The sequence below is a fragment of the Mesoplodon mirus genome (assembly GCF_964341445.2).
Source record: "Mesoplodon mirus genome assembly, chromosome: 6".
NCBI classification, from domain to species: domain Eukaryota; kingdom Metazoa; phylum Chordata; class Mammalia; order Artiodactyla; family Ziphiidae; genus Mesoplodon; species Mesoplodon mirus.
In genome coordinates, this window is record NC_138982.1 from 98,890,022 (window position 1) to 98,916,101 (window position 26,080).

The 26,080-nt window shown below is 39.3% G+C and overlaps 1 protein-coding gene across 12 annotated transcripts in view; it reads left to right on the forward strand.

Moving 5' to 3' along the window:
• The first annotated feature begins 6,179 nt into the window (after window positions 1-6,179).
• ABI3BP (ABI family member 3 binding protein) overlaps window positions 6,180-26,080 on the forward strand; it is a 252,995-nt gene continuing 233,094 nt past the window's right edge. For all 12 annotated transcript variants that reach the window (XM_082624917.1, XM_082624921.1, XM_082624922.1 and 9 more), the window contains exon 1: window positions 6,180-6,324. In XM_082624917.1, the coding sequence (XP_082481043.1) occupies window positions 6,246-6,324 (79 nt within the window). In that variant the 5' untranslated portion in view covers window positions 6,180-6,245. The remainder of the gene's footprint in view (window positions 6,325-26,080) is intronic.

The following is a 26,080-nucleotide window of genomic DNA, read 5'->3' on the forward strand; positions in this document are numbered from 1 at the left end:
TATGGCGAGGCCTCTGTCCTGATTGTCAGCAAAACAGTACACACACACTCCTTGAGACTAGAGTCTAGGCTTCTCCAGTCCTTTTATCTTTCTCAGTGGATTTCCCAGCAGGTAAGCGGGCCTGTTTCCTCCCTGCAGGACCCCAGGACAGGGATTCCTAGATTCAGCCTAGGCCTACTTGCTCCCTAGGGAGAGGGTCCACTCTTGTGGCCCTTCCCAGGGATGCAGATCCCAACCCAGTGCCTTTTTCTCTGTCCTACCTGGTTATGTGGAGATCCTTCTTGCAGCTTTGGTTGTATAGGAGTTTTTCTGCCAATTTCCAGTTAGTTTTCCATGAGAATTGTTCCACATGTCGACGTATTTTTGATGCGTTGTGAGGGGAGTTGAGCTCCGCGTCCTCGCACTCCACCTCCTTGGTCCCCCTCCTCAGGGTGTATTTTTCTAATTGGACTTAGAACGTGTCCTTCCCTTTGGAATACTGTTCTATACTTTATTTCAGTGGTAGCTATGGCCCAAAGGACCCACAAATGCATGTCCTTGGGGGAGATATGGCCTCAAATTGTCTTCAGAGGGGTCCTTTTTTTCCATTTCCTTATTTCTGTTCATCCTCTCATAGAGACATTATTCCACAATGTAATTCTCAACCTCAGTTTTGCAATATCTTTAAAGAATTTAATTAACTCTGCTTGTAACCTGGTTGTCACACCTAAAAACAATGTAACAAAGTTGGGAAGTGTCCAGAGAAGTAGCACTTCCATTAAACAATAAATTAAAAAGATCTAGACTCTGTTGTTTAGGAGGCCATGATCATGGCTGTCTCATCCCAGGCTTTAGTACACATCAGGCCTCTCATATACCACATACAATGAAGTATAAAAGTCAGCCTGCTGGCAAAATTCCTCTCTAGGGTATGTTCCCAGGATCACCATGCTACTTGCCCTACCTTCTGCTGCCTCCTTATGTTTCTCATGCTCTTGAACTCCCTGATGCTGTACTCTACTTTAGGGACCCTCCTCTGGCACATCCTCCTTTTCAGAGTCCCTTCTCTGGTTTACTAATTTGTATTCCCCACTCAGCACTTGACTCCCTCAATTTTTATATCATCTAAATCCTAGGTGGGAGATATTTCCTTCACCTGCACAAGCTCAGCTCAGTACTCAGCACTTCCACAAAAAAAGCAGAATTCAGACAAAATAAGGAAGGCAAACTTCAGAGCTCAGAGATGTACAACTTAGGTCTTAAAGAGGCCTGTTTCCAGCTTAGTAAAAAGAAAACATTCTTTACAGTTTTTTTATAAATACAAGTTGCTAATTCCTTCAAAGCTATGAAGCCAAATATCTAGTCGAGCTTTAGACAGACTGAAGAATGATCTGCAAACATCACTTAGGCATTTAAAGGGCCGTACTTCCCTGTGCCACAAAAGCATTGTGGAAAAGAACTTCGTGCTCTGGTCAAGTGTACCCCCACTGGAGCAGGATTCTCCTCCAATTGGATCATGAGTCTCATTCAGTACGGTAATTACAGAAACAACGTTTGGGCTGAAAACATGGGACACTGGGTTTCCAGTTTCAAATATGAGTCATAATAAAAATTATTTTTATTAGCATCCCCTAGAAACCCACAGCATATCTTTGCATTTTATTAGTTGTAGATCTATAAGCCTTTAAAAATCTCTTAGCATAGGGCATTACGTATGAGAGACTCAAAAGTGTGAACGGATGGGTAAAATGACTGCACAGAGTTTACATGCAAGATTTGAAAGACTGATGAGTTTTAGTGGAAGTCTCATTTCAAATAATGGAATTAATGTTCAACACTTAAAAAGCCAAACATAAAATGACGGAAAAGTACAAGTAGTGTTCTGGGCATCCTCCTGCCTTTTGCCCACTTTCCCAAGGAGAAAATATAAATAAAGAAAGTATGCTCTACAATCATTGTACCAGAATTCCATCAGGGTTTACTGTTGTGTAGAAAAGGAAAGCAGAGAGCACGTTCCCAGATTCCCACTTCACCTATTTTGACACATATTTTTGACATAACTCCAGTGTGGGGAGTTTGTTTATTACTTCACCTTGTTCCAGAAAAAAATGAAAGCAACTTACAAAACCACATAATGACTTTAAGTAAAATAAGCAAGAAAAAAGGGTGGGGTTAAAAAAAAAGCCAGGGATGATGTCAAAACATGTGCACTGCAAAGACCTATATGTACTTAATATGGGTGGGGGACACATTTGGCTCTGGTTTTCTAACGGTCTACACAAAAAGAGAACGATGTCACAAAATAAATGCAGCTGATCAGAAAAAAAATTACATTTTTTTTGGACATAAAGAACAGAGGTTTTCCCCCAGAGCTTTTCTAAAGAGGGTACTATATGATTTAATAAGCAATGTCGGCAGCACTCTTAACTATGCACTATAGTTTCATGGCTGATTCTTACTGTGAACTTGAATGTAGGTAATGGCACTATACCAAAGATTACCTAACAAAATATTATGGAGTGGGTCAATGCTAGAGTCAAGAATTGTGAAGGGTTGGGATTTTACCGTATGTGCAAGCCAACCTGCACACTTCACGGATGCTGGCAGGAGACACAAGGATGCTGGGTCAAAGACAAAGGACAGTTATTTACTCCCAGCAATAGTTGTAGCCTGAATATCAGCATCTGTGCTCATTCTAGGAGCCCCAGTTTCCACATGACCACACCAAAAGATACAAGTGATACCTACAAACATGCCACAGGTTGTATTACAAGAAAGGAAACCCAAGCTTAGGGAACTTGAATCTTTGATAATAGACAATGATCATGTGTTCCCTTTGCCCCAAAGGGAGACATTATCTTTATTACATGAATCAGTAAACAAACTTCTCTCTTCCAAGGCTGTTTGCTGTAGCAACATCATTGAAAAGGTAGTCTGGAACACAGGGAATCAGTGCCTCTTCTCATAGGACATCCAGAAATGTGAGAGACTCTTGGAGAATTACCTCCCTTCCCCAACAGTCGTACATTCCAAGTCATAGTCTAGCTTTCTCTGGCTTGATACCTTTAGACAATATGGAGGAATTGAGGGATTCTGCTTCATTTGACCCTTATTCATCTTAACATATAGCATTCTTATCAGATTCTAGTCACTGGGTACAGTGATAGACAAAAACAGGCATGGTCCCCTGCCCTCACAGAACAGAGGGAAAATACAAATATATTTTATGTGATTTTCCAGAAGATCTTCCTAAATGTTCTTTCAACAAAAATTTTTGGTAATAAACTTTATTTTTTTAGAGCATTTTTAGGTTCACAGCAAAATTGAGCAGAAGGTACTTAGATTTCCCAAATACCTACCCCTGGCTCCCGCACATGGAGAGATATACCACATACCCCTGGCCCTCCCATTACCAACATCCCCCCACCAGAGGTTTTACCATGTGTTATAACTGATGAACCTCCAATGACACACTGTCCTCATCCAGAGTTCATATCTTACATTAGGGTTCATTCTTGGTGTTATACACTCTTATGGGCTTTGAATAAATGTGTAAAACAACTTGTTTCAATCTGAGATTCTACATCTCACAAACAGAGCTTCACATTTCTGTATTTCCAGGTAAATACAGACACAGGTGCCTGCAGAGGCATTTGAACCAGGACTTAGGTTTGGCACTCTCTTGTGACACCTGGGAGACGTACGGGGTGTGTGTGCAAATTCTTCGACAATCGTCATCTCCAATCTACCCACAGGAAAAAGGTAATTCTTCCTTAAAAAATGGACTTAAATCCTCCAGTGGTTACATGACCACAGCCCTGATGTTTTCCTCTATGAGCAAGGCCCTTAACAATTCTTCTGGACTATTTATCTACCTCCTGTTGGGGTTGAGACTCTGACATGACAGAAAACTTTTTGTTTGTTGAGAAGGTAGAATGCCTTCTCTGACGTGGTCCGTTTCTTTAGGACGTGCCTCCTTCCAGATCTCAGGAGACCTCTATACTTTCAGGGTCTTCAATGAATGTTCATTGTCCCACTAGCTATAGTAATGCAACCAACTTTTTCTGACAAACTACTAATCAGAGACTGACCTTTGTTTAATTAGCCCCCAGTCGGTTCCAATCTGCAAATAACAATTGCTAATATAGACCTGATTTAGCCCTCAGGCCAAGCAGACACTGGTTCCTGAATTCCATTACCTAACCTTCCGGCTGGCTTCTCACACTGTTTTGAAGAACCAGCCTTCCCCCCCCCCAATATTTCTGCTCTTTTTTACCCCCCTCAAAAATAACCCTGTCATTTCCTGCTAGCATAGTGGCCTCACTGGCTTAACTTGATGGCAATGGATATAGAAGTAGAATCAGCAGTGCCAGCTGGATGAATGTCTAAACTGGAGGTTTGAGAGAGCTGCCTATTCAAGTAAAAAATTAGAGACGAAAAAGACCTGTTAAATAACCCAATCCCCTGGTAGCCAGTGCCAGAGCATTCCTGTGCTGGAAGCTTAGCCGGGGCCAGCTCTAAATGACTTTAACAATGTGCCTTCTCACGCTTTATTTGGAAGACGGGGCCATCTCTTCAGTGTGTCTTTTTTCTTTTAGTAAGTTTTTTGACTAGAATTTCATTGGACCACCATTATTCCATTTCCCTTTTACTGTTTTGGTTCAGCTACAGCAACCGCATGAAATAAGCTATTTTCAGAGTTGATTTAAATGTACTGACAACATTTAAAGTGCTTTATTAACCCAGTCATTCCAGCAATGCCTGTATTTGGGGTCATGTGATGTAGAGGGAGAGAGGATATACATGGGCTTTGGAGGTGGATGTACCTGGGTTAGAATCATAGTTCTGCTTAATTGGGGGACTTATTATTGTCATTATTTTTGTTGTTTTAATTGACTATCATTTATGATATGCTTCCTGTGTGCCAGGCACTATGGTAAGTACTGTCCAAAAGTCCTGCTAGCAAATTTGTGAAATTGGTACTGTCATCTCTATTTTTGAATTTAAAGTGTAGTAATGAAGAGTGGAAGCTCTGGGGTTAAGTTGTCTGATTAAAATGCCAGGTCTGTTGCTTACTAGCACTGTGACCTTGGGCCTTTCATTTAACCTCCCTATGCCCAGTTCCTCTGTATAGTGAGGGTGATGGCAATGCCTGTCTCCTAGGTTATTTTAAGGAATACATATGAATAGATGTGAATGGATCAGATAAGTGCCTGGCATGGAGCAAGCCCTTAAATGTAACCAGTGTTGATGAGATATAGATGGAGAAATGTGTTCAAAGGCACATAGCATCAAAGTTTATACCCAGCCAGTTCTACTCCAAAGCCCATCCAAATTATTAACCATTAGAATACACTGGCTTGGTCAGGACTCTTAACCTCTGTGAGGCTCAGTTTTTTCTCACTGGTGAAACAGAGATAACACAAGATCTCCTGTGTAGTCACTGTGAGGATTAAAATGCAATAATGTAGGTAAAGACACTGTTACAGAGACTGTCCCAGAGCTGGGGATCAATTAGTGATAGTGATTTCTGTATATCTCCACATCTATAGAATATCCATATGTATTGGGTTGGCCAAAAAGTTTGTTTGGGTTTTCCTGTAACATCAGTCAGGAAAAACCCAAATGAACATTTTGGCCAACCCAATATATATCTGTGTGTATATCTATGTACGCATGCATGTGTATTATATATAATGAATAGCTGTATAGCCAATGACTTACTCTTAAAAGTTTTTCATGATATTGGAACTTCAAAATGGTTCAAAGTGAATTTTTATGAGCTTACTCCCCTTTGAAAGAAGAATTGGATTGGTTTACCAGGTAATTAAAAACAGTTTCCTTCCTAATAAGGTTTCATTTTATATTTTTAATGTTCCAATGGTTTTAAAGATGTCTTTTCTGGATTTTTAAAAAGAGTTCATCACATGTTTCAAAATTGCCCAAATACTTTTTCTTTAATAAATATAGTTTGACCATAATTTCAAGTTTTATATCATAGAGGGAAGAGAAGAGACAGACAGTTACAACCTAGCAGGAAATGTGATGATATGTTTTTGCTGCTGTGCGTTTTTTTTTTTTTTTTTTTTATGTGTGTGTGGGAAAGGGTGTGATGTCATTTTGTCTCCACCCCCTGTGAGTAAGCCCACAGCATAGCTAAGTGCAGCCGCCCTCCTCTGTCATCGAGAGACAGTCCACTTAAATGCAGCTCCAGGGTTGCGGGACTCCCACCAGCATCACTCCCTGTGTGAGGTGGCAAATGCAACATGCTCTCCAGCTTGGGGTGTCTACTTCTCTGTGGAAGTATTGCACTAGCCCTGGGAAATGCACAGAAATTGCCAAAAGGCAAGTAGCTCTGATGTTTTGTGTTTTCAAAATAATGTTTAAAAGATAGTAGTTTTTAAATGTTGGTATTAAATGTGATCTGCTTTGCCAGATGGGGGGAATAGAGTTCTTCTCAGAGAGTCAGAATTCAAATGTGTGGAGAAGTAGCTTAAACTTTTGCTTCCCCACACCCCCCTCTATTTAATTTTCAGTTGGATCTCTTTATTGCAAAAAGTGAAAACCAACTTCTTATTAGATTTAGCAGATGTTCACAGTAGCTTAAATGGTATAGCTTCAACTACAGTATTTGTATATTGAATTGTATTGTATAGATGGGTATTATATAGTCTGCTGAAAAGACTTGTTTGGTGTTTTTATCCCCCTCCTCAGAGACTAAATCAGTGTTAGCTGAAGGTTTAAAAGAAGCTAATTTGAAACCTAGAATCTTTTGTGTAAACCTCACACATACCTGTTAGCTTGGAGGCTGAAGGATTCTAGGCAGGGCACACCAACAAAGAACAGTCATGTGCTGATATATAGACACTTCTCTCTGGTGGAATTTGGAAGAGGGTTTGATCTGCTGGACATGACACTCCTTTTCCTGGCTAAATTGCTCTCATTTTAGTGTTGGTATTTTGTTTACAAATGTCATCAGAAGAAAATGAAAATGTCTTAACTTAGATACTAAAAACAGTCTCTTGAGCCCATCAGCACCAAAACAAGAGCTCACCTCTCTCCTATCTTTGAACATAAATGTTGCATGTATTTTTTTACTCCTTTGCAGAGGCACTTTTCTAAGCCAACTTCAGGTCTGTGAAGGCTTTTTATGGTTGCAGACTGCTGTAGTCAGCAGGATTAGGAAAAACAGGCTGGAATTTTCATACAGTTATGATGGAAAATATCAGAAGCAATGCAGAGCCATGAGCCTGTCAAAACCCTGCTGTGCATAGAGTCGGAAAGAAAGATTGTTCAGGTCAGAATATCCAAAGATCCTGCTAGGTCCTCCCTCTGGGTAGTTTGCTCCAAGATCATCTTGTCCCAAGTGAAAACCATTCTCTCTTCCGTGTATTAAGTGAAACTTGAATCCAGAGTGTGAAAGCTAAAGGGTTTGGCTAGTTGATATTTCACATGATGATATAAAAAGCAATAAAAAAAAGGCTGAGTAAACCTTTTCAACTCTAAGATAACTCTGCAAAATAAAATAAAATAAAAATATACACTACTAGATCTTTCTCTTCTATCAAGTATTCTGTTTCTTGATCATAGTAAAAGTGTTTAAATAAATCAGTCATGAACCACAAGCATTCAGAATTAACTGTTCATACTGGTAAAATATTTAACAAGGACCCACCATCTGAGAAAGGTCTGGAGTTTTTCTCAGGCTTAATACCTACAAATGTTTTAATTTTACCATGTATTTACTGTGTAGGGATGATAGCCATAATTTTGTGACTGCAGACTTCTGCAAATTCCAAATGCTTTAATTATCATGTTGCAATCACTAGATGCAAATCTCGACACAATTTTCCTTTATTTGTTATGGTAAAAAAAAAAATTGTCAAAAACAGCCACAAAACTTTTGTCTTGTTCATTGCACTTTAATCTGAAGTATTTTCATCCAGATTTCTTTTGTAATTTAAAAAAATATCCATAGGTTCAGTAATTTGAAAAAAAACTATCAAATTAATATAATTATAAAATAAATGGCAAGTCTCCTTGTCTCTAATGCTAAGTTTTTTCTTTATCATTGAAGCTACCAAGGGACTTTCTTTTAGCTGAAGTTGCCTTTTTTCAAACTGCATTCCAGGAATAGGTATACTGTCCTCAAAAGGGGTTTAGGGCAGGCATCTTCTCCCCATCAATTACTTGGGGAGCATTCATGCTTTTTTCTGTTCTGGGGTGGGGTCACAACAGACTTTAGAACTTGACAGGTTCTGAAAATTTCTCGGTAAAGAAAACTGTCCCACCTTTTTAACCCATTGTTTCCCAAACTCATTTGACTAAGAGTTCTTTTTCTAGTGGAATAGCTATTATATCTTGCCAGGAGCTTATTTTTCACATTTGGGGAAATACTGAGATAAATAAGAAAAAAAAGAGATAAAAGGTTCTTTCTTTTCTTTTTCCTTCCTACTTTAGAGTTAGTTAAATATCATTTGTCATTCAAGAAGAGTATAGAATTTTGGAGCTAGGAAGCACGTTAGTGATCACCCAGGCTAGGGTTTCCCAGATCTTTGGATTTATGGACCCATAAAAATACATATTTTTTTAATATCAGGGTCCCATTATAGAGGACATACTTGAATTATGCCATGTGAGAATGTTCAAAGGAGGGAAACCTCCATTGCTCATAAAAGCTAACCATTTTAACAGATTTATGAAACAAATGAATTGATACAAATAAGTCCATTGTTTTATTTTTCTCATTTTACCACAGACTGATGAAAACTTCATCACAGTTCAATATTTGGGAGCCATTGACCAGTATAACCATTTATTTTACAAATGGAGGCACCCAAATGCAGGGAGATTTAGTAACTTTCCCACATTGATGACAGAACCAGGACTGGATCCCAGGTTCCTGACTGGATATCTGTGTTCTGCCCTGTTCCGACCCAAATCTTAGGAGTTAAGTTCTGTAGTGTACATGTGAATGCTGTCCTTCCCTTGAATAAAAGGTTTCTTGTAAAGATTTTAAACATTTTCCTAATCTTCACATTTTCCCTAGAACCTGTCTGCTGCGTGTGTGTGTGTGGGGGGCGTATAGTTGATAAATATAAATACAGCTGACTATTTATAGGGAAAAGAAATTACTTTTTAAATAAGAAATCACTTCTTCGTGTCTTATGCATACTTGCATACATAGCCACATACTTTGTTATAGAAAATAAGATACTGCAAGAGTCTTTGTTACTTTTTAAAAGCTTAAAGTTTGAGAATATCATTAATGGACCTCTTCTCCTCCCTACCCCTTGATGACTATGTTCTTTGGCAAATCATTTACTTTTGCTAAGCCTCAGTTTTCTTATCTGTAAAATGGGAATAATGATAACTGTCTTACAGTATTTTAGGAGTAAATGAGGTAAGAGTTGCAAAACTTTTAGTAAAAGGTCTGACATATAACAGGTATTCAAAGAAATGTTTATTGGGTTGCAGAAAAGTAGATCAATACCGAAAAAAATATGCACACCAAATAATATGTGATCTTGTGTCCAGACTATCTGACAAACCTCTGGGAGTGTAGCAAATGAGGTGTCATGTTCTTGGTGAAAGGTGGGGCAAGGGAGTTGTGTTGCTCTGCAGGACAATGAGAGAAGGACTCTACTGTTTTCCAACCCGACCTTCTTCAACCCAATGTTTGACTGTCAAGTTTAAACACTGCTTTTCTCTATGGAAAGCTGCACCTTTGCCCTAGGATCAGCTTTTCTGTGGGGACTGATAAAGCCTCACAGATCCTCCAGGAGAGATCCTCTTGAAATTGTTTTTCAGGAGGAGAATTAGACCATAATACAGAGGCCCTGAAAAAGAATTCTCACTTTGTTTTATATCCTTGAAAGCCCCTGTGCTCCAGATACCCCTAGGATTTTTTATTCTTGGCACCATAGAACTTTTTTTTTTTTCCTGGCATACAGGCAGAAATAAAAACCACAGAGAACAATATGTATGTAGTGAAGGGAACCAAAAAAAAAAAAAAGCATATAATGGGACATGAGAGGCTTGACACACCTCTGCAGAAAGTCCTGTGTTTGGAAAACTGCAGTCAGTTAACAGGCAAAGGCTACTATTTCTAGGCAGCACTATCAGTCCTCCTGATGTAGGTGTGAGGAAAAGCAGAGAGGAGCATCTCCGATACAAGTGTGATCAGATGGCCCAAGGGAATGAGGCTCTTGGCCGTGACTCTTGGCTTGTGCAGAGGGAAGAGGTAGCTGGCTTTTGGCCTCAGGTTCTTCCCTGACAGGGTAGAAATCTCTGACTCCAAGGAGAAAAAAAATCGCAGGGCATGATGTTAATAACAGTAACTCTCATAGCTATCAATAACTCATTACTATTATTAGAGATAACATTATGTGAGCTCATATTGTTTGTGGTAATTTAGGGCTAAATATTTTTAATGTGGAAAACTAACTAAATGCTCAAAGTTCCCCTATAAAGCAGGTATTTTATTACTCTCAATTTACAGAGGATAAAATTGTACCTCAGAGTGTTTGCCCAAGGTCATCCAGCCAGCAAAGTGGCAAAAGACCATAGCTTTAATTTCTATGTAATATCAGTTCCTTGCTCTACATAAAGATATGTCAATTTGTTCAAGTAACAAACTGTATTCCATGTATATGCAGAGCACTGAGGCTGGGAAGACAAGGCTTGGTCTTCCTGACCAGTTGACGGAGAAGACAGGGTTGTAAAGGAATAATTATGTTACAGTGAGAACATCCTCTGATTTGGCTGAAGCACAAAGAACTTTGAGAACAATCAGAAAGGACCCAATCCAGACTAGAGGGGTCAAAAATTATGAGGGGATAAGGCACCCAAGTAGGAGCCTGGAAGACAAACATACATTGGGGCAAGGAGGAGAGCAATGGAAGGGCCTTCCCGACAGGGGTAGCTGCATGTCCAGAGCCCAGGCCACTTCCAGGGGCCAGAGCTCAGCAGGTGTTAAAGTACCCAGAGGGAAAGCCAAGACTGAGTCCACACTGGATGTGACTGTGTCTTCCTTGTCTCTATCTGTCTTGACTCCCCAAGATTGATTACTGTCTTTGGAGAAGAGGGCTCATGTCTTACTCTAAACTTTCCCGGCCACTCACCTGGCGTCTAGCTCTCACTCTCCTCGGAGCACTCCCAACCTCACTTTGACAAAACAAGGATGTGTCACTCCAGTGACCCAGTCCCTTTCTCCAGAGGGTGGTTAATGCTTGTAAGGAGCCAGGGAGGGTCTTTTCCATCTTAGAACAAGGAGTTTGGGGGAAGAATAGTGAGGAGGACAAAGAACCCTGATGGGTGGATTTCTGCTTTTATTTGAGTAGTATACATTTATATATTGGTGGGACTGTATTAAAGAGTACATTAGGAAAAAATGTTTCCACAGCTAAAAGAAAACAAACAAGTCTGAAAACCACAGGGGAATTATTTTAGCATTTTCTACAGCTCTGGTTTCTTGGCAGTTGTATAGATTTTTTTGTCTATTCAAGCACTGTCTACTAGGTAAAACTGAATGAGATCCAGCCCCTGTGATAAAAGAAACTTGTATTAGGAATGTAAAAATTGATCAAATATAGTTTTTTGATGCTAAGACTATCATGTTTAGAACCCAGTGCTTAAAAATAAGGTGTCTCTGTGCTAATTACACGTTCACTAGTTTAGTTTAGTCTTATAGACTGCTATATCATGCTGAGATACTAAATATTAAGGAATTTTAGTCTCTATCTCTCGCTCTCAAAAGTTAATGAGGCAGGGGCTTCCCTGGTGGCACAGTGGTTAAGAATCTGCCTGCCAGTGCAGGGGACATGGGTTCGAGTCCTGGTCCGGGAAGATCCCACATGCTGCGGGGCAACTAAGCCCGTGCGCCACAACTACTGAGCCCGCGTGCCACAACTACTGAAGCCCGTGCGCCTAGAGCCCATGTTCCGCAACAAGAGAAGCCACCTCAATGAGAAGCCTGCACACCTCAACAGAGAGTAGCTCCCACTCACCGCAACTAGAGAAAGCCTATGTGCAGCAACAAAGACCCAATGCAGCCAAAAATAAATAAATAAATAAATTTATTTTTAAAAAAAGTTAATGAGGCACAGGGTAGCACTTGAGAATCTACGAATTCATTGATACTGTATTATAGAAAAGACAGTTAAAATGTTTTTATAGGTTAATGTGTGTTGACAGAATATTTGTCTAAGACGAAAGTGAGGTGTCTAATGAAAGGAGGGACGTTAAGCAAATGTGACCAACTTTCTATCTGGGTCACCATCCTCAGAATGATTTCCCTTTTGCCTGATTCCTGATTGCCATTTATAAAAGCACGTATAAAAGCAAGGGAGAATATGGAAAGTAAATAGATGAACTTACTAAAAGTGATCTAAGAATAAATGTAAAATTAAAAAATTAATAGGATAATCTAATGTGAGACATTACTAGAGTAGTAAAATAAAAATATAAAAATAAATAGTATCAGCCAAAGAATGAACATGCTAAAAAAAGAAAAACAATGGTTTAAATACGTACATTCTGTTAAAATAACATTTAAAGACTATGACAACAACCATATTACTAAGTATCAGGCATGCTGTTTAATGCTAAGTGTTTATATACATTGTCTCATTTTATCCTTACACCTATGGAATATATATTATTATCCCCATTTCACAGATGAGGAACTAAGCCTAAAGAGTATGTTATCGACTACTGCATGATAAATTACTACAAAATTAGCAGCTTAAAACATCACACACTTTTTGTTTCACTGTTTCTGTGGGTTAGGAGTCTGAGTCTGGCTTAGTTGGGTCATCCCCTTCATGGTCTTTCACAAGGCTGCAACAAAGGTGTTGGCCAGGTTCAGGTCTCATCTGAAGTCTCAGCTGGGAAAGAATCACCTTTCAAGCTCTTGTGGCTATTGGTAGAGTTCAGTTCCCTGAGGATCATTGGTTTAAGGGCCTCATTTCCATACTGGCTGTTGCCCAGATGTCACCTCTTTTCTTTGCCACATGGGCTTCTCTATTATGGCCTCTTGCTTCATCAAGGTGTACAAGCCCAGATGTGTCTGCAGGCAAGATGGAAATTACAATACAGCCTAATCATGGAAGTGGCAACCCATCATCTTTGCCGTATTCTATTGGATAGAAGCAACTTCCAGGTCCTGTCACACAAGAGGATTACCCAGTAACGGGAGATGAGGATTACTGGGGGTTATCTTAGAGTCTACCCACCACAAAATGGCCAATGGCAGCTTGAAGTCACACAGCTAGTAAATGATATAGTGGAACTAATACAGGAAATCTAACTCCAGAAAAATATACTGGTTTGGGCATTAACACCCCATCTACTTCTCACAGAGTTCAGCCTTTAGTGGCAGATGCCCAGCAGGCAAACTAACCAATTTATCTGCCTCCATGGTTGGAGTTGTAGGAAATCCCTGAGAATTGAGGTAAATATCTTACTACTACGAAGACTCAAGGTATATATTCAGCACTCAATGTGGACCCTATTTTCTGTATATAAAAGGCCAGTCATTGACTAGATTCCTCAAGTGTGGTCAATCCCATTTAGAGCAGTATGCAAAGTAAATGCCCCCAAAATAGAAGCTTTTCTTTCCTTGTAAGACTCAGCTGCCATCATCTCTTAAAAAGAGAAAACGTAAGACAAAATGAAAGTTCTCTTTGACAAAATGTACAAATATTAAGCAATTAACACCTATGAAGTTGATGATACAGTCTCCATAAAATGTGTTTCTGAAACATCACTGAGTGGCTCTTCCAGTATATGGAGGAGTTGCTATAAGGTCGAATTAAATTTTTGTTTGGAGGATGAAAGTATACTACTAGCAGTGGATGTGATGGAGACAACTGGTTAAACTAAAGGAGCTTCTTTCAGATCCTTTTTGGTATGAATACAACAACAATTCTTCCATATGCCCTAGGAATCAAAACACAAAATTTAGGTTGTACACAAAATATATCCTTAACGTGACATCCAGAACCTTGTAGAATGTTAATACTAGAATACCCTGTCGAGTATTTTCTATAGAGAATAGCCCACAGTCTCTTCTTGTGTTGGGATGTCCCAAAGGCCTGGGAGGTACATGGTGAGAAGGGTAAACTTCAAGGCCTCAGGCTACTTTGTAAAAGTTCTGTGGACAGCAAGACTGAATCAGGACTTACCCCACTGCTCAAAATTTTCGCTTGGGTTCCCCACCAAGAACTTTCCACAGTGAGATTTTTATAGTGTGTTGTAGGTTTCCCTGATCTAACAAAACCCTGACTTATATTCCCAGTGATTTTGGTAGAAATGTGGGAGCCTTAAAGCTAGTCTGAGGTTTTTAGGCCTTCTCAGTGTAGCAGGCTGTGAAGTCAGCTAACATCCCTCCCTGTGGAATTCTGGAAAGGAGATAGGAGATGTGATGCATTCATAATAGTTTCATTATTGTTCTCCAATCAAGGACTATACATCTAAAGCCATACACTAGAAAATCAGACAAAATCCACCCAGTCCAAGCACCTTCTGGTCAGATTAGAAATTAATTTTAGAGAAAATTGAGGTCTCATTTAAGCTTCACCTATGATATAGCAACTCGATGTTTACTTTTAAAATAAATTTAGCTATGAGTATAAATACTATAACATCTATCCTCAGCAGTTGTAACCCGTGCATTAGAATAACAAAGTTTTCAAAAATATCAGTACTGTTCTGCTCCTCTATTCAGTTATGATTTAATTGGTCTGGGATGGGAGAGTTTAAAAATTCCTCAGGTGATTTTAATGTGGCCAGAGTTGAGGACCACTGATCTACAGGTTTTGAAAATTTGCATGTGTAAGTGCTTGATAAATCTTTCTGGATGAGTGCAGGGTAAAATTTAAAAGTTGCAAGTGAATTATTTTATTATTTAAGTTTTAAAACAAACTTAAAGGTGATTTTTCTTTTGTTCTACTTTGTTCCTGGATTTTGAAGCATTATTTGGAAAAATTTTAAACTTCCTTCTCAGGCCAAATAAAATAAGAAAATGTTTAAAATTCAGATTAACATTTGTTTTTGGTGTTAGAACGTAAGTTCAAATGTCTACTTTTACAAAATCTCAGAGGTTAGATCTGAGAAGCTACGGCTGATTGTGTTTTTCAGGACTGGACTTACGTTTGCTTATTCTGTCATTCAATTAAGTTTAAAAAAACCATCACATTAATATTATTGGTATACACACACACACACACACACACACACACAGTAGAATACTACTCAGCCATAAAAAAAGAATGGCATTTGCCATTTGCAGCAACATGGATGGACCTGGAGGACATTATGCTAAGTGAAATAAGTCATACAGAGAAAAGCAAATACTATATGATATCACTTATATGTGGAATCTAAAAAATACAACAAACTAGTGGATATAACGAGAAAGAAGCAGACTCACAGATATGGAGAACAAACTGGTGGTTACCAGTGGCGGGAGAGTGACATACTTAAATATTTTAATTTAAAAAATAAAATTAACTTAAAAAGAGATACAATTTAAAAAGAAAATAATTTTTTAAATCATCATATTAGGATTATAAGGATGATTTAGACATTTCCTGCTTTTAGGAGTTTGAAATTAGTTCTATTTAAAACTAATACACATTGGCCACACAAAGATCATTTTCTTAAAATCTGCAGGAGTTAAGCTATTCCATTGTGTTGTCATGCACTAGCTTTAAGTAATACCTATGTACATAAAGAAGAAAAAAGGAATTTATGTAATATGTTAAGAAAAAGCACCCTATGATACCAGTCAATGCAAAATACGAGTTGAGAAAACATTGAATAAATGTCTTCCATTCCAAAGGTCCGGGTTATGTGAATTGCCTTTGGAAATTGTTCCTTTAATTGTGCATGTTACCGTATACATTCCAGCCCATCTCCTTTCTGCTTTACGTTAAGGGTAATTTATGAGCATGTAGGATGACTTATAATCGGAAACATCTTTGAAGTGTATTCCGCTGTGTCTCCAATAAAATGATAGATCTCTCTGAGTGGAGAATGAACCCCTGATAGGACGAAGCTGGGGGTACATTGCTTCCAAGATGCCAAAGTGGAGTTTCAGATTTCCTTCCTCCTTTAATGCCATCCTTTGGTTTTTCCAATCTGTTAGCTGATAAGAAAACATTCTGGTTTTCCAAGGAGCCTGCTGAGAGTCCGCTGTGCACACGTGTGTGGGCATGCGAGTCTTAACAGGCCTTCCTTCTCTGAGAGCGGCAGATTCTGTCATTGAAGGTGGGGATTGGGGTGACTGCCAAAGTCACGCTGGCAGAGAACTCTGGAATTCAGTGCTGTTACAGATATGCCAGTGAGGGATTCAGGACAGAGTTTCCTTCTCCTTTCACGTTCCCAGATGGAATTAAAGCATCTCTATCCAGTAAGTTTGGGATCAGGTATCAGATGATCTGAAGAAGGGCCCCTCCCTTCCTCTCTTGGCTCATCCCCTTTAAATACCCCAATGATCCTGCTGTCACAGGATAATTCTCTAATTACTCATACTTCTACTAGAATTAGAAGGAAAGTGAGGCTGGCCATGTTCTGCCATTGAGGTTTACCCTAAACTGTAGTTTTGTTATGAATTGGGAGGATAAATATTGGGAAATAGCAATAGGGGCCAGTGGATAAAGTATCGGAGTCAGTGTGAGCCTGGCAAGTGACCTGATCTCTCTGAACATCAGATCTGCTTCCCTGAAAAAAGGGAATAATAAAAATACCAGCTCTCTTTTTAGCTTCCACTAATAAATAATAATACTAGGGTGACTTTAATGGTTTTTTGGTAGTAATTTTCTTAACCTAAGTAAGAGGAGCTGTGGAAGGCCAGCCACAATTTTGAAAACTCTTCACCTGCCCTGGCAGCTAAAGAAGGATCTGGACACTCTTGTCTCCTGGACGTTTCCTAAGAAGAGGCTGAGCTAAAAGAATGCTTGCTCTGTTGCTGGAAGTCAGAGTCTCATGTGTCTGGGCCTGGGGGGTGTCAGCCTCACAGTGACCCAGGGCCTGAAGACGGGAGCCACGGCACTGTGGCTTTGTTTTGTTTTTGTTTTTTTGCGGTACGCAGGCCTCTCACTGTTGTGGCCTCTCCTGTTGCGGAGCACAGGCTCCGGACGCGCAGGCCCGGCGGCCATGGCTCACAGGCTCAGCTGCTCCGCGGCATGTGGGATCTTCCCGGACCGGGGCACGAACCCATGTCCTCTGCATCGGCAGGCGGACCCCCCAACCACTGCGCCACCAGGGAAGCCCCCGCACTGTGGGGTTTTAAACACAGTTCTTGCCACCAGCAGCTCCTGTTTCCCCAGCCAACTCTCCCGCAGGGGTTTGGAAGCTTTTGCTCAGAGAAGATGTACCTTTTATTGTGGAAGAATTGGGAGCACAAATCATGGTCCTTGGTCATTTTTTCCTCCACATATGCTTGGGATGTGGTTCTGTGTGATTTGATTTTCTCCTGGATGCCTGGTCTGTTGGTCAACTCTCGGGTACCGGGTTGGTCTGATCAGACGACTGATCAGCCCCCTAATGAGACTCTTTGTTTTTTTTCTGTCCTCCCTCTTTTTGTTCGTAATCCTTCTTTCCCTTCAGTCTCCTTCTCTCTCTCTTTCCTTTTGAATTCCCCCCTTTCCTCTTTCCCTCTTCTCTCAACACCATGAGTCCTCAGAACATTCTCCTGGCTTCCACCCCCAACCTCTGCCACTGGCCACTTTGGCCGTAGGCCTCACCTCACAGTTGACTCTTCATCTGTTTGGATTCAGCAGGAATCAGCCTTTCGGAAGACAATGCACACTTTGTATGTTTTTTCAAGGCAGGAATGGGTGTTTCTATGTCATGCTAAACATTCTACTTGATTGAAAATATCATGGTTTCCTGATCATTTATCTTGGCATCAGCAAACCTGCAAAATGCACAAATTTACATTAATTTGATAAGCTCTGTGCATACGAGATTAGACAAACCATACCATATATTAACACCATAGTTCACTCTTAAATGGTTTTGAATATGGCATAAGTTAGTATGTCCCATGAATTATGGCAATAACATATGCATGATGAATTATGGCAGTAACATATGCATGATAAATGCCAAATATCATAGTGTTATTTTGTAAGGTCATTTATTTATTTGTTCCTGGATTTTTGTTCCATGGTAGCTGTTGGTGTCTGATATTTTCAAGAACTTGCAGAGAACTTTGCCTTTTCCAGTGGCTCGAGTTGGCTCTTAAGTTTGAATGCCATGTTTCTCTTCATTTGATTTGTAGCCAACATTTCTATGAAACTGAGTTTCTGTGTCAACTGTCCCCATGAAATGTGATCCTCTAATTTGCAACTGGATCACAGTTGTGGCGTTTCATATATATATATATATATATATATATATATATATATATATACACACACATACAGATATATAAAATTACATTTCCAGATCCAAGTTTATGTGCTTACACATGTATGTGCCATGCTGCATTGTTGTATTTGTTCTCCTTGTAATACAAATCAAAAACATAAATATGGGGCTTCCCTGGTGGCGCAGTGGTTGGGAGTCCGCCTGCCGATGCAGGGGACGTGGGTTCGTGCCCGGTCTGGGAAGATCCCACATGCCGCGAAGCGGCTGGGCCCGTGAGCCATGGCCGCTGAGCCTGCGCGTCTGGAGCCTGTGCTCTGCAACGGGAGAGGCCACAACAGTGAGAGGCCCGCGTACCACAAAAAAAAAAAAAAGAAAAAAACAAAAAAACATAAATATGAAATAGATGAAAGTCCTAGAATGGATTAAATTTGGTGTGACTCACCATTGATTTTTGATTGATTAACATACTGGTATTAGTGTGGTTTAGAGTTTTGTTCTTATGCAGAACAACCTAGTTGTAAAACTCTTTATAAACAGCCTTTCACTAGAGCAAGTGATTGTTTTTACTATCCTATTTGGGGAACAGTAACTCAAATTTAAAATACTGATATTGCAACTGAATCACCAGAATAACTAATAAAAAATATCCTTGAATCACTTAAAGAAGTAACAATACTTCATATCTAGGTTAGTCAAAATTCTTTCTCCACATACTCTTGGCAAGAAGTCTCACTTTCACAATTTTCCACCAATGTGTCAGTGCTTTCTCAAATACTTTCAGGTGCCTTTCCCAGCTGTTGACAAAGAACACCATTCAGTTTTAGGAGACCCTAGATTTGTTAGCTGAATTGCATTATATAACACTTGTTCTTCACTGGCCATTCAATTCAAGCATCTGTTTTCACTTATGTCAGAAAATTAAGACAACAAGTATTTACTGTAGTGTTTTCCAAAGTCATCACAACCCATGGCTCACATGTCATCTGTAAGGTTTTTCTGGTGTCCCAGAAACATCCATTTCAAACATTCCTTTTCATGGCCAGAAGTTCATAGACCACAAAGGAACCACAGATGTTAACACTAAATAAACTTCCTGTAACTTATGTTATCAAATCATTTAAATGGCATTAAAAGATAAGCATTAGCTGAGTCAACATCCTTTTAGGGATGTCTCTTTCTAGGGACTTTCTTATTTTGTGAGACTGTTTGTTTGTTTCTTTAAACAAACAACATGGAGAAACATGTACCTCCGTTTATCTGCTTTTTTCTAAGGCCTCTCTCCCATCTACCCTTCTTCCTTTATGGTACTTGCAGCCTACATCCATCCACAAGGCCTGGTTGTAGAAGATATTTAGATGGGAATAGGAAAAGAAACCCATGAGTTTTGTTTTATTGAGATACAGCTGTTTAACAACCCTGGAGATGATCATTCTCAAACTATACTGAGAAGCAAGGACTCACTGAGTGCAGTGGTCCTTAAGCTTGAGCAAGCATCAGAATCATCTTATTAACATTCAGCATGCTGGGCCCCATCCCTAGAGTTTCTGATTCAAGACCTGAGGTGAGGTGGTCCAGAGAACTTACATTTCTCACAAGTTCCCAGGTGATGCTGGTGCTGCTGAACCTGGGGCCATGTTTTGCAAACCACTGACTTAAGTGAATCTGTTAAGTATGCAGAGCTCTACCTCCCCCAACCCCACCCTTCACTCCCTCTAGCCTTACTATAGTCACACCAGATTCCAATTTAGTAGGTCTGATCATCTGCATGTTAAACACTGTCACTGATGATTCTGATGAGATTAACTGTGTATGGAGAAATACACAGTTATAGAAACTGATCTGTTTATATAATCAGTACCAAGCACTGGGCACTAATTCCAAGAAAGTGGCCGAGAGGAAATTAGCTAACTTACTATAATTCTATAAATTTGGAGAACCTGTGCTTTTCATTTGTTCAGCATATGATACATGACTGTAGAAAATGTTTAGCTTCACACAGTGAGAGCTCTAGTTCTTGTGATGAACTTCTGTCTGGCTTTATACTTAGAAACCATTTTTTTGCATTGCTAGCTGAAGCATGAGCAGCATTCACCATTAACTAACCTTGTTTGGTGGTGAGTAATGTTTAACTCTGGAAGGTTTGGGTGACATTATGAGATATTAGTGAGTCATTCTGTTTGTGTATATGTATATTAAAGTTAATGCCTAATATTAGCCTGAAGCATCTGTTAAGTGTAACCCAAACTCAAGATAGCCCACTGTAAAGTATGAACAGTTTATTTTACCAGGTCAATTAAGAAAAATACCACTGTAAAACAAAAGGTGAATTTGATACTTCACATGAAAGTCCTCTGTTATTTTGACTTACATAGACTTGTTAACTAGCCAGTCTTTCAGCTAATATTGGGCGTCAGCCTTTTGTTGAACATTAACTGTGACATTTATATTTGGCAGCCAGCTGAAAACATTGTGTATGTTGCTTGCAAGTTAGAGTTCTTCTTCTTAGCTCCAGGAGTCCATAAAAGTCTTCCAGTTGTATGTAAAATAGCACATTTGTGGGTATGTACATTTGTTGGGGGGGACGCTGCTGGTCTTTAGATATTAAGATTCTCAAAAAGTCTAAGAGCCAATGAAAGTTAAGAACCACATGTCTAGGCAGATGCCTTTCACTGAGTTAGAATTAGGATGCATCAAGTGAGTGGCTAGAAGGATTACCACCATATTCATAAAACATGCAAAAAGGTCTTTGAGATGGTTCATGAAAAATCTCAAATTTCATAACTAAGCTGTGAACACACAGTTTATGTAATTGATTTTGATATGGTGCAAAAAAATTTAAATGTGGAAGTACAGAATTCAAAATGACCTTTACCTCCTGTTTTTACCGTTTGTATAGTCCCCTCACACATGGAATTGTGGCTGGCCTGTGTATCCATTAGAGTACAGAAGAAGTGAAGTGAACATGTGTGACTTCTGAGGGTAGGTCATGAAAGACATTGTAGTTCACTTCACACCTTGCTCTTTCCCTGAATCTCCAAATCTGGAGAAAGCCAGGTGACATGTCATGAGAATACTCAAGCAATCCTGTGAAGAGGTCCCCATGGTGAGGGACTGAGAAATCCTGCCCATAGCCAGCACAAATTTGCTAGCCATGTGAGTGAGCCATCTTGGAAGTGCATCCTCCAACCTCAGTCAAGCCTTCAGCTGACTGCAGCCCTGGTCAGTATCATGACTGCAACCTCATGAGAGATTCTGAGTCGTATCTACCTAACCCAGCTGTTCCCAAGTTCCTTCCTGAGCCACAATAGCATTCCTTCCAAATGCTATCATTGTTGAAGCCACAAAGCTTTGGGCTAATTTATGGTGCAACATTAGGTAATTAATAAGGGGGGTGTGTTTGCTGCCCTTTTTATTATAATTTAAAGGAATATTTAACTGGAATTAAAAATAAAATAAGAAATGTAGTCTTTATTGGCATATGGCTTTGAAAATATAGTCTTGCCTACAGGCAAAGGATAAGTGGAAATAAATTCTGAAAGAGAATGTTTGGATCAATTACCTTTCCAGGACCACAAAAAGCTCGGCATAAATGCTGACCAAAGAGTAATTGGAAAAATATGTGAACAAATAACCTTTTAAAGTAATCATGGAAAATGTTTGGTAGCTTAGAGTGGCTTAAGGACCACGTTTTCCAAGGCCTTGGTAAATGGCCTTGTCATTCATTCCAGAGGTGATTTCAGGGCTGGCCTTAGGCCAAGGGTGGGTCTGTATTGGTCCTGCTATCATTTAAGAGTCAACCTGTACCCAAGACAGCGTTAGGAGAACCAGATCCAAGATCCGCTCTGTAGCTAACCTACATCCCCAAATTCCCTTGAGGAGAAAATGGGTCTCCTGGGACAAACCTGGATCAGGCCAGGCTCTCATTTCCCTAACTTTGACCTCATGCTGAAGTTTCTTCATGTAATTATATCTTCAGGTTAGGTCTTTGTGAAATTTCTTATCTCTTACAGAAAAACAAACAAACAAACATTTTATAAACATCTAATGTTATAATAGGAGGCATGAAGTTATAAAGAAGAAAAATGGTTACTGTCCCTGAGTTTATATCATAGCAAAAGAAATAGATGAACTAAACAGGATAATACAATGTAATAAAGGCTGTAACTGAGGAATGAATAAAGCTGAAATGGGGCGTATAGAAAAAGGGGATTTATTTTGCTTGGAAGAATTGAAAAGACTTTGAACAGGCTCTTCTCTGCCATTATGAAAAAATTTTATGGCATTTCCACAAGTGTTAAGTTTTTAAAAAATACTTCATGTGGGGAATTTATATGTGCTGTCTGTGGAGGGCGAGCAAATTTTTCTAACCCCAAACTAGAATGCGTGGTAAATATAAAGATCTTTTTGAAGAAATAGATGGCATATTCATAAACTAGGGCTCTCCCAGAACATTCAGGATGTTCTAACTATATTTTACCTATAGTGTACTTCATTAATGGATGCTATTAGGGCTTTAAGCTGAACTCATTTGCTCCCTTGAAAAATACCATTGTTTATAAAATGATTACAAAGAAAAATCACAGGCACTTATTGTCAGTTACTAAGACCTTATTAACAAAGCATGTAACAAAAACATAAAATTAGGTAGGGAGTTCCCATCCAGTTGGCTAGTTCCTTGGCCAGTCAATATCAGGGTTACTTAGGTTACTTGGATGATACAAGTCACAAGGGACCTGCTTAGCCCCTCGTCCCAGACCAAACTCCAGTCTGGATCTAGAGTCTTCTTCCAATATGTATCATCATTTGGGGAATTACAAGGCCCCATGTGATCCTTGCTTTCATGCAGATTCAAGGCACCATGGACTTGACCTTCCCAGAGTATTTATCATAGTTGCCAAGGGACTGTTTTAGCAGTAAAAACAGCTCATTTCCTACCACTGCTTTATCCACTCTTGATGAACACACCTAATTAAGCAAGCAAAACTTACAGACTTTTGAAGCATGTTCTACTTGTGAAGGATCCTGTAGGCAAAGAAAAAGTCAGGGAAGGCAAAAATTTGAGTCAGATCTGATACCTTCATCCAAACAGGCAGTGTACTACTAGAAAAGTCACGACTGTGACTTGCAATCAACCCCTTTAGAATCCTTTTCCCACTCTGTCAGTGAAGTGTAGGACCCCTTCAGCCTCACAGACCCCTCTCCTCCAAGGCAGCTGTGGGGCTTACTTCTTAAATGACTTTGCTCTTCTAGACTCATTCATTAGAAGTGGGAGTGTAGTGCTTCTAGGTTCAGTTTTGTCATCTTGTTTGCAGAAGTTTTGTTTTATTGCAGTTTAATAAAATAAGGAAGTAACTTCCAAAGACTAGAAGCTTTTATCTACATTCAAATGTAAACATTTTTGACTTTCTCAATATCCTTATTTCTCTTTTCCCTTAGGCAACATAATTACACCAATGTTCTTTAAGAAATTTCCTATACTATTGTTAATATATCTATTACTAAGTAATCTTCAGATAAATATATTAAAAGTGACTAACTTGGGCTTCCCTGGTGGTGCAGTGGTTGGGAGTCCGCCTGCCGATGCAGGGGACAGGGGTTCGTGCCCCGGTCCGGGAAGATCCCACATGCCGCAGAGCGGCTGGGCCCGTGAGCCATGGCCGCTGAGCCTGCGCGTCTGGAGCCTGTGCTCCTCAATGGGAGAGGCCGCGACAGTGAGAGGCCCACGTACCGCAAAAATAAATTAATTAATTAAAGTGACTAACTTATCAAACAGGAGAAATTTTTTGTCCAGACTGTCTGCAAACACTGTTCCTGTTCTGTCTTACAGAGATTGGACCTCAAACCACATTTAGGGCAGGTTTGACGTTCCAGAGTGCACCTTTCTTGGTATGCCTGATATTCCACTCTGCACCCTAAAGTTAAATGTTATTTATTTTAACATTACATACTTTCAGCTAATTACTAAATAGTCCTCTGCAGTTATATCTTAATCTAGAGGAATGTAACAAATGACTTTTTTTACCTTTCTAAATTTTAAACACACCATAAAGATGTAATTTCTCTTTCCTATTTGTCTACCCCATTGTTTCATCCTATCCGAGAAATATTTTGTCAGTTTTAATCAAGATTTGAAACATTTCCATCACCCCAGAAAATTCCGTGTTCCTTTGTAGTCAATTCCTTCCCCCAAGTCCCAGCTCCTGGTAACTGCTGATCTGATTTCTGTCCCTACAGTTTTGCCCTTTCCAAACTGTCCTATAATAGAAGCATGTATTATGTAGCCTTTTTTGTCTGGGTTTTTTCACTTAGCATAGTGCTTTTATGATATATCCATGTTGTTGCTGGTATTAGTCATTTATTCTTTTTATTAGTAGAATAGTATTCCATTATATGGCTGGACCACAATTTGTTGACATACTCACCAGTTGATGGACATTTGGGTTGTTTTAGTTTAAGGCAGTTATAAATAAAACTGCTATAAACATTTACGTACAGGTCTTTGTGTGAACATACATTTCATTTCTTTTGGAGTGGGATTGCTTTGTCATATATTAAGTGTATATTTAACTTTAAAAAATGCCAAACTGCTTTTTAAGTGGCTATAGTACTCTTTATAGAAAAGTATGAAGTTTTCAGTTGCTCCACATCTTTGCCATTACATGATATTGTCCGTTTTTTGTTAATTTGAGCTGTATAATAGGAATGAATCAGATAAGTTTTGAATCCACACCTTTACACCTTAGAGATTGGCCTACACTTGATAGGTATCTTTCTTTAAAAAATATGAGATCAGTTTTCTTAGAAACCACAATCTTTCCTAAAAGGTAACAGGTAAATTAATTTGCTGAAATTCACAGTAATTTCTTATGAGATAAGATAAAATATGGAAATTGGCTACATTGCCTGGTACACACAGAAAAAACATTCAGTAAAGTTTACTCTTATCTCTCTCCTTTCCTATATCGTATTCATGAGTCATCATAACCCACCCATTAAAATTATACAATCTAAATTGAACTGCCACATACTTTTTTGTCTGTTTTTGTTTGTTTGCCTCTTTCAGCTTTGACCCAATGTAAGTCTGATTTACACACTTGAAAAGAGATACCTTGGTGGGTTTTTGTGGGTTTTTTTCATTTTAAAAAAAATTTATTTTATATTGGAGTATAGTTGATTTACAATGTTGTGTTAGTTTCAGGTGTACAGCCAAGTGATTCAGCTATACATATACATATACCTATTCTTTTTGAAAAGACACACTTTGGTTTTTTTTTTTTTAATATTTATTTATTTATTTGGCTGCACCAGGTCTTAGTTGCGGCACACAGGATGTTTGTTGCAGCATGCGGGATCTTTTTAGATGTGGCATGTGGGATCTTTTAGTTGGGGCATGCGGGATCTAGTTCCCAGACCAGGGATTGAACCCAGGCCCCCTGCACTGGGAGTGCAGAGTCTTAGCCACTGGACCACCAGGGTAGTCCCGAAAAGATACAGTTTGAATGACAGTGCTCTGGGTAGGAGAATGCTAAGTAAATCTGGGCATCCCATGTAATGAAGACACGAAAGCACTTCTCTTTATTCATAACCAAGGTATAATTGGAGAAAGGAGGCATAAGGCAGAAAAACAATCACTGGACTTGGAAACAAACCCCTCAGTTTTAGTTTTTACTCTGCTTCCAATAGGATGGGTGATGTGGGAGGAAATAATTTAGTCTCTTTGGGT